Genomic DNA, 10,485 nt, shown 5'->3' with positions numbered 1-10,485 from the left:
GCGTGATATAAAGTCAGAATCGTGAGTTATATTCATAATTGCGTGATATAAAGTCAGAATTGTAAGTTATATTCATAATTGCGTGATATAAAGTCAGAATTGCGTGATATAAAGTCCGAATCGTGAGTTATATTCATAATTGCGTGATATAAAGTCAGAATCGTGAGTTATATTCATAATTGCGTGATATAAAGTCAGAATCGTGAGATATACAGTCACCAGGAGCCTGTTGACTAAAGCACACACTCCATCACTCCTGATCCTCCTCCTCATATGACTGATCATAAAGCACAGGGAATATCCAACACACAGAGACACAGCTTGGAAAAAATATACAATTTAATCAAAGGTAAGAAAAGTAATTATTAGCTCGTTACAGTTGATTGTTAAAACAGTGGCATGTCCCACAGTCTTCATGAATCTGATTTGTCTTCAAAAAACATGGTTTGGAGTAATTATGACATAAAAAATTGGAATTATGACCAAAAAAAAGAGAGTAAATTATGACATACTAAGTCATACAAATATATATGGAAGCTTGTTTCCGCCACAGAAGGAAAAATTTAAAAAGGGAATTGCGACTTTACTTTGATTATAAAGTCAGAATTTTGTGATATAAAGTCAAAATTCTGACTTTTTTCTCAGAATTGCATGTTTATATCTTGTAATTCTGACTTTATATCACACAATTGTGAGGTAAAAAGTTGCAATTATCTTTTAAAATGTTTTATTCTGTGGCGGAAAACAAGCTTCCGTACATATATGACTAAATCATAATCACAAAGAGGGGGAAAAAAAATCCTGCATGTAAAATATAACTTCTTTCTTAAAAACTCGTGCCTCTCGCTCCGCCAGACTGAAACCCCTGGAGTCTTCCTCACTCTTCTAAACCAGCCTCAGAATGTCTCTACGGCTTTATTTGGTCTGGTGTCTCTGCCGGAATCTCTGAATAACGTTCATGCAGTTGTTGTTTCCGATCTGAACTCCGAGTACGTTGGACATGCTGATGTGGACGCCTAAAAGAGAAGCAGAGAAGCGAACCAGTGAGTCAAGCTTTCACTTCCTGATTGGAGAAGGACTGAGGATTACTGATGTCTGACCTTCAACAGTTATTGCTCAAGGAGTTTTATTATCATGCAATCTGCACCATTTATGCATTATATTCACTTACAAGTAGAGCTGTCAATCAATTAAAATCTGTACTTGAATTTATCACATGACAAGCCTGTTGTAACCAATCAGATCAACGTGTGATCGTCAACCAGTGGATCTCTGAGCTGAGTGAGTGAGTGGAGGCGGGGCTCATTTGCATATGCATAGAACCGCACATACTAAATGAGGCGAGGGTGTCGAGTTACATTCAAGCTATTTTAAGGCATGAAGATATGTCATTATATTATACATCAAAGATGAGTTTTAAGGGATACACTGATCGACTACAGAGGGACTTTAAAAGATAACGTGTGTGAGTGTGTTATATGACATGCATTACAGTATAAAATCAGACTAAATGATCTTACCAGTGCTGTTGCCGCTCTCTCTCCGACTGCGCTCTTTGACTGTGAAATTACCTGATAATAAAGGTAAAGGTTTTGGCACTTGCTTTGTGAAAACCCCCCCAAAAATAATGGACATGATTGGAACAGGTTGAATGGTCCTGTATATAATAGTCACACTTGAGCTCCTCGCGGTCAGAAACGAGCGCATTGGGAATTAATGTAGACGAGTTTCCTCTAGTGGAAGCGTTTGGTACTGCAGCCGAACAACATCTCACTGAAAGATTGTTTTATAAGATATCAAGATCAAATTTGGAACACAACTTGTTAAGATTTATGGCTTTGATTTTCTTGCAGTTTAAGAGTAAACGTGATTTTAAAAATATATATTTCATATAAAAATTGAAAATAGTATTTTTGCACATTTTTCATAACAATAAACGTACAATTCTGTAACTTTTTTAAAATTCACTTTTCAAACTTTTGTTCACTTCAGCAATAATCTGCCGAGTGTCGTCTTTGAAAAGAGATCAAACTTCAGTCTGTCGCTCTAAAGCGGTCAAGATTTACCACAGTTTAAGATGGAAATGTAATTTTCAGGCCTATATGCTCAAAAAGTGAATAAATGGATTATAAATACAGCGTAAATATAATTGACTACCATAAAATCCCCTAAAAATACAAAATATTAAATAAACATTATCAAACTAAAATATAGTACATTCATTTCATTGACAAAAAATATATAATTCTGTCATTTTTGACCTTTAAACTGGAAAATATGCAGGTTTTATGTTTTAAGGAGACGTCCTGAGAAATGCTGCATGTTTACGGATCTCTGCATTAGTTTCAACTGCAGTTCAATTACACTTTCTCAAGAGATATTGAACATCCTGAGTAAAGTTTCAGAACACTGACCTGGTGTGGACGTTTGGCGCTGTAAGAAACAAACACATAAACCTGTGAGCCGGTCAGTCGTATGAAGTGTGTGTTAGTTAGTTTGACTGGTCTGGTGTCAGACCTGAGTGGTTCTGGGAGGCGTCAGAGGCGCAGTGGGACGAGGAAACGAGTCTGCAACGACACAAACTAACGCATTCAGCACCAACAACTCATGGAAATCAGCACAATGTGTTTTTGGTTTTTGTTGAGATCACCTCTGTTCACGGTGCCGGAGTCACTGGCTCCTGTTTCCTACGAGACAGAGATACAGCTGTGGTTACGCTGAGCTTATTTACTGAGCACGTTTACCATTACCTTCATTTATCTCTTTTAAACCGTTTGAAATATTTAACTAGAGACGCACCGAACTGAAAAAGCTCATGTACTCTGATCATCGTTTAGCAGACCAAGAGTGGCAGTGTTGACAGAGAATTTAATATAAATAAAAAAAAAATAAAAAAAAATAATATTAAATTCTCTGTCAACACTGCCATTGATAAAATAAAATTATAACTTAAATATTAATAACAATTTAATAAAATAATATATTATTAATTTAATAAATAATGTAATAATGTAAAATTAGATAAGAAATATAATAAATATATACAAAATATAATATTAGATCAGTGAAATTATTTAAAAATTATTAATAATGCTTTTACTTTGTTAAAATGGTTATAATAATAATAATATAATATAACATAACATAATAGGCCTATAACATAATATAACATAACATAATATAATACCTGTTTGGGAAGTGATCCGGTGACATCCTGAGGACGTTCTCCTGAAAGACAAAGAAGAAGAAGAAGAGAATATTGATGAACTGCTTCTGTTCCACCATAGTCATTCAGATAAAAGTGTGTGTAGAACACACAGATGAGGACGTGGAGAACACACAGATGAGGACGTGGAGAACACACAGATGAGGACGTGGAGAACACACAGATGTGGACGTGGAGAACACACAGATGTGGACGTGGGGAACACACAGATGAGGACGTGGAGAACACACAGATGTGGACGTGGAGAACACACAGATGCGGACGTGGAGAACACACAGATGTGGACGTGGAGAACACACAGATGTGGACGTGGAGAACACACAGATGAGGACGTGGGGAACACACAGATGAGGACGTGGAGAACACACAGATGCGGACGTGGAGAACACACAGATGTGGACGTGGAGAACACACAGATGTGGACGTGGAGAACACACAGATGAGGACGTGCAGAACACACAGATGCGGACGTGCAGAACACACAGATGTGGACGTGGAGAACACACAGATGTGGACGTGGAGAACACACAGATGGGGACGTGGAGAACACACAGATGCGGACGTGCAGAACACACAGATGTGGACGTGGAGAACACACAGATGGGGACGTGGAGAACACACAGATGCGGACGTGCAGAACACACAGATGTGGACGTGGAGAACACACAGATGTGGACGTGGAGAACACACAGATGTGGACGTGGAGAACACACAGATGTGGACGTGCAGAACTCACAGATGTGGACGTGCAGAACACACAGATGTGGACGTGGAGAACACACAGATGTGGACGTGCAGAACACACAGATGTGGACGTGGGGAACACACAGATGCGGACGTGCGGAACACACAGATGTGGACGTGGAGAACACACAGATGTGGACGTGGAGAACACACAGATGTGGACGTGGAGAACACACAGATGTGGACGTGGAGAACACACAGATGTGGACGTGGAGAACACACAGATGTGGACGTGCAGAACACACAGATGCGGACGTGCAGAACACACAGATGCGGACGTGCAGAACACACAGATGTGGACGTGGAGAACACACAGATGTGGACGTGGAGAACACACAGATGTGGACGTGGAGAACACACAGATGCGGACGTGCCGAACACACAGATGCGGACGTGCAGAACTCACAGATGTGGACGTGGAGAACACACAGATGTGGACGTGGAGAACACACAGATGTGGACGTGGAGAACACACAGATGAGGACGTGGAGAACACACAGATGCGGACGTGCAGAACACACAGATGTGGACGTGGAGAACACACAGATGTGGACGTGGAGAACACACAGATGAGGACGTGGAGAACACACAGATGCGGACGTGCAGAACACACAGATGTGGACGTGGAGAACACACAGATGTGGACGTGCAGAACTCACAGATGTGGACGTGGAGAACACACAGATGTGGACGTGCCGAACACACAGATGTGGACGTGGAGAACACACAGATGTGGACGTGCCGAACACACAGATGTGGACGTGCCGAACACACAGATGTGGACGTGGAGAACACACAGATGTGGACGTGCCGAACACACAGATGTGGACGTGGAGAACACACAGATGTGGACGTGGAGAACACACAGATGTGGACGTGGAGAACACACAGATGTGGACGTGGAGAACACACAGATGTGGACGTGCCGAACACACAGATGTGGACGTGGAGAACACACAGATGTGGACGTGCCGAACACACAGATGTGGACGTGCCGAACACACAGATGTGGACGTGGAGAACACACAGATGTGGACGTGCCGAACACACAGATGTGGACGTGCCGAACACACAGATGTGGACGTGCCGAACACACAGATGAGGACGTGGAGAACACACAGATGCGGACGTGCAGAACACACAGATGTGGACGTGGAGAACACACAGATGTGGACGTGGAGAACACACAGATGTGGACGTGGAGAACACACAGATGAGGACGTGGAGAACACACAGATGCGGACGTGCAGAACACACAGATGTGGACGTGGAGAACACACAGATGTGGACGTGGAGAACACACAGATGTGGACGTGCAGAACTCACAGATGTGGACGTGGAGAACACACAGATGTGGACGTGCCGAACACACAGATGTGGACGTGGAGAACACACAGATGTGGACGTGCCGAACACACAGATGTGGACGTGCCGAACACACAGATGTGGACGTGGAGAACACACAGATGTGGACGTGCCGAACACACAGATGTGGACGTGGAGAACACACAGATGTGGACGTGCCGAACACACAGATGTGGACGTGGAGAACACACAGATGTGGACGTGCCGAACACACAGATGTGGACGTGGAGAACACACAGATGTGGACGTGCCGAACACACAGATGTGGACGTGGAGAACACACAGATGCGGACGTGGAGAACACACAGATGGGGACGTGGAGAACACACAGATGCGGACGTGGAGAACACACAGATGCGGACGTGCCGAACACACAGATGTGGACGTGCCGAACACACAGATGTGGACGTGGAGAACACACAGATGTGGACGTGGAGAACACACAGATGTGGACGTGCCGAACACACAGATGTGGACGTGCCGAACACACAGATGCGGACGTGGAGAACACACAGATGCGGACGTGGAGAACACACAGATGTGGACGTGCCGAACACACAGATGTGGACGTGCCGAACACACAGATGCGGACGTGGAGAACACACAGATGCGGACGTGCAGAACACACAGATGCGGACGTGCAGAACACACAGATGTGGACGTGGAGAACACACAGATGTGGACGTGCCGAACACACAGATGTGGACGTGCCGAACACACAGATGCGGACGTGGAGAACACACAGATGCGGACGTGCAGAACACACAGATGCGGACGTGCAGAACACACAGATGCGGACGTGGAGAACACACAGATGCGGACGTGGAGAACACACAGATGCGGAGGTGGAGAACACACAGATGTGGACGTGGAGAACACACAGATGTGGACGTGGAGAACACACAGATGTGGACGTGGAGAACACACAGATGCGGACGTGCAGAACACACAGATGCGGACGTGGAGAACACACAGATGGGGACGTGGAGAACACACAGATGCGGACGTGGAGAACACACAGATGCGGACGTGCCGAACACACAGATGTGGACGTGCCGAACACACAGATGTGGACGTGGAGAACACACAGATGTGGACGTGGAGAACACACAGATGTGGACGTGCCGAACACACAGATGTGGACGTGCCGAACACACAGATGCGGACGTGGAGAACACACAGATGCGGACGTGCAGAACACACAGATGCGGACGTGCAGAACACACAGATGCGGACGTGGAGAACACACAGATGCGGAGGTGGAGAACACACAGATGTGGACGTGGAGAACACACAGATGTGGACGTGGAGAACACACAGATGTGGACGTGGAGAACACACAGATGCGGACGTGCAGAACACACAGATGCGGACGTGCAGAACACACAGATGCGGACGTGCAGAACACACAGACGTGCACACGGACGTGCAGAACACAGAGAACACACAGATGTGGACGTGCCGAACACACAGAGAACACACAGATGTGGACGTGCAGAACACACAGATGTGGACGTGCGGAACACAGATGTGGACGTGCTGAACACACAGATGTGGACGTGCAGAACACACAGAGAACACACAGATGTGGACGTGTAGAACACACAGATGTGGACGTGCAGAACACAGAGAACACACAGATGTGGACGTGCAGAACACACAGATGTGGACGTGTAGAACACACAGATGTGGACGTGCAGAACACAGAGAACACACAGATGTGGACGTGTAGAACACACAGAGAACACACAGATGTGGACGTGCAGACCACACAGATGTGGACGAGCAGAACACACAGATGTGGAAGTGCGGAACACAGATGTGGACGTGCTGAACAAACAGATGTGGACGTGCAGAACACACAGATGTGGACGTGTAGAACACACAGATGGGACGTGCAGAACACACAGATGTGGACGTGTAGAACACACAGATGGGGACGTGCAGAACACACAGATGTGGAAGTGCAGAACACACAGAGAACACACAGATGTGGAAGTGCAGAACACACAGAGAACACACAGATGTGGACGTGTAGAACACACAGAGAACACAGATGTGGACGTGCAGAACACACAGAGAACACACAGATGTGGAAGTGCAGAACACACAGAGAACACACAGATGTGGACGTGTAGAACACACAGAGAACACACAGATGTGGACGTGTAGAACACACAGATGTGGACGTGCAGAACACAGATGTGGACGTGCAGAACACAGAGAACACACAGATGTGGACGTGCAGAACACACAGAGAACACACAGATGTGGAAGTGCAGAACACACAGAGAACACACAGATGTGGACGTGTAGAACACACAGAGAACACACAGATGTGGACGTGTAGAACACACAGATGTGGACGTGTAGAACACACAGATGTGGACGTGTAGAACACAGATGTGGACGTGTAGAACACAGAGATGTGGACGTGTAGAACACACAGAGAACACACAGATGTGGACGTGTAGAACACACAGAGAACACACAGATGTGGACGTGCAGAACACACAGAGAACACACAGATGTGGACGTGTAGAACACAGATGTGGACGTGCAGAACACACAGAGAACACACAGATGTGGACGTGTAGAACACACAGAGAACACAGATGTGGACGTGCAGAACACACAGAGAACACACAGATGTGGAAGTGCAGAACACACAGAGAACACACAGATGTGGACGTGTAGAACACACAGAGAACACACAGATGTGGAAGTGCAGAACACACAGAGAACACACAGATGTGGACGTGTAGAACACACAGAGAACACACAGATGTGGACGTGCAGAACACACAGATGTGGACGTGCAGAACACAGATGTGGACGTGCAGAACACACAGATGTGGACGTGCAGAACACACAGATGTGGACGTGCAGAACACAGAGAACACACAGATGTGGACGTGCAGAACACACAGAGAACACACAGATGTGGAAGTGCAGAACACACAGAGAACACACAGATGTGGACGTGTAGAACACACAGATGTGGACGTGTAGAACACACAGATGTGGACGTGTAGAACACACAGATGTGGACGTGTAGAACACACAGATGTGGACGTGTAGAACACACAGATGTGGACGTGTAGAACACAGAGATGTGGACGTGTAGAACACACAGAGAACACACAGATGTGGACGTGTAGAACACACAGAGAACACACAGATGTGGACGTGCAGAACACACAGAGAACACACAGATGTGGACGTGTAGAACACACAGATGTGGACGTGCAGAACACACAGATGTGGACGTGTAGAACACACAGATGTGGACGTGTAGAACACACCGTTCTGTGGGTTACGGGAGATCTGGACTGATCTCAGACTGGAACAGACGTCTCCATCCTGATCATGAGAAGAGCAAAGAAGATCTGGTCAACTCGACCGGTTCAGATAAACACACACACACACATGCACACACACACACTGACACTTGAATATGAGTATCTGCAATTAAGGCTTTTTCAAGATCTGCACAAATAAAATGATCCCCATATGAGCCGGACAGAGATCTAGTGCAACCCAAACATTTACACAACACAGCTCAAATTATATATATACATGTTTTCAGAGTTTGATAAAAAAAATGATAAACCTCAAATTTCAGCCTTGAACCATGTTTTAATTAGGAGATGATTCAAACTTATGATTATATAAAATATGATTGCTGCTTTTCCATGCCCAAATATGACACCTCTTGAAATGATCAAGACTTTTTGTGACTGTAAGTTTGATACGACTGAATTTAAGGAAAAACCAAGCAATCTGCAACCGACTGAAACAGAAGTAGAACTGAATGAAGTGTGTCTGACCAGGTGTTTGAGGACGTCTCTGACGGCATCACTGATCCCACGCTGGTGCTTCTCCAAGATCCTCTCCGTCACATTCACACAGTCTGAACACACACCAGCACACATTACACATTACACACACATCACTCAATAAACCATGTCATTCATGAAAATAATCCAAGAATAAGAAATATTAGATTTTTTTTAATTATAAAAAATATGTAAATAACATTAAATAAAACATCTGATTAAATTAATAAATTTGATTTAAAAATAAATAAAACTGATTAAATAAATGAAATTTACTTGAAATAAATACATTTGATACAAAAAATAAAAAATAAAAAGATTAACTAAATAAACAAATGCATTTGATTAAAATGAAAAATATTTATTTAAATAAATAAATAATAAATTAAGATATTACAAAATTAAAATATATTTTTTAAACAAATAAAAATAAGAAAAGCTGTGTAGAAATGTACAAATAAAAAACAAACTGCCAAACTAAATAACTAAATTAATTAATTTAAATAAAACAATATTTATTACAACAAATAAATGAAATTTGATTTAAATAAATAATAAATGGATGATCGTATTTGGCATCTAAAAGAAAATAAATAAATAAATAAAAACATTTGATTAAAGTAAACAAATAAAAAATATTATAACAAATAAATAAAATGTTTATTTAAATGAATGAAATTTGATTTAAATAAATAATAAATAAATACAAAGATGATCATATTTGGCATCTTAAAGATCGAAAAATGTATAAATAAAAAGATTAAATAAATATATATGTTTATTTAAATAAATAATAAATGAATACACTTGATTAAAATAAATAAAATAACATTTCATTTACATAAAAAAGAAAAGAAGTGTAAAATAACACTACTAAACTAAATAGGAATATAAATAAAATAAAATAAAATAAATGAAATTTGATTTAAATAGATAAAAAGATTATAACAAATAAATATAATGTTTATTCAAATAAATAATAAATTAATGCACTTGATTAAAATAAATAAAAACGGATTAATAAAATTAAATTTATATAAAAAAGAAATGAAGTGTAAAAAAAACACTACTAAACTAAATAGGTATATAAATAAAATAAATTAAATTTGATTTAAATAAATAATAAATTAATACAAAGATGATAATTTTTGGCATCTAAAAGATTGAAAAAAGATATATATTTTGGATTGAAATAAACAAATAAAAAGATTATAACAAATAAATAATGAATTACTGCACGGATTAATAAAATGTAATTTAAAAAAATAAAACAATAAAATAAGCAGTATATAAATAAATAAGTGTGATGCT

At 41.8% G+C, this 10,485-nt stretch overlaps 1 protein-coding gene across 1 annotated transcript in view; it reads right to left on the bottom strand.

Moving 5' to 3' along the window:
- Window positions 1-321: 321 nt before the first annotated feature.
- Window positions 322-10,485, bottom strand: part of ripk3 (receptor-interacting serine-threonine kinase 3) — a gene marked incomplete at its 5' end in the record, with an annotated part of 28,865 nt that continues 18,701 nt past the window's right edge. The window contains 8 exons of the mRNA XM_082161613.1: window positions 322-1,016; window positions 1,521-1,571; window positions 2,415-2,433; window positions 2,518-2,567; window positions 2,651-2,687; window positions 3,188-3,228; window positions 8,641-8,698; window positions 9,166-9,248. Coding sequence (XP_082017739.1) covers window positions 916-1,016; window positions 1,521-1,571; window positions 2,415-2,433; window positions 2,518-2,567; window positions 2,651-2,687; window positions 3,188-3,228; window positions 8,641-8,698; window positions 9,166-9,248 — 440 coding nt within the window. The 3' untranslated portion in view covers window positions 322-915. The remainder of the gene's footprint in view (window positions 1,017-1,520; window positions 1,572-2,414; window positions 2,434-2,517; window positions 2,568-2,650; window positions 2,688-3,187; window positions 3,229-8,640; window positions 8,699-9,165; window positions 9,249-10,485) is intronic.

The sequence above is a fragment of the Leuciscus leuciscus genome, assembly GCF_965113295.1.
Source record: "Leuciscus leuciscus genome assembly, chromosome: 2".
NCBI classification, from domain to species: domain Eukaryota; kingdom Metazoa; phylum Chordata; class Actinopteri; order Cypriniformes; family Leuciscidae; genus Leuciscus; species Leuciscus leuciscus.
The sequence above is the reverse complement of the archived record's forward strand: the minus strand, read 5'-3'. Positions and strand labels throughout refer to the sequence as shown.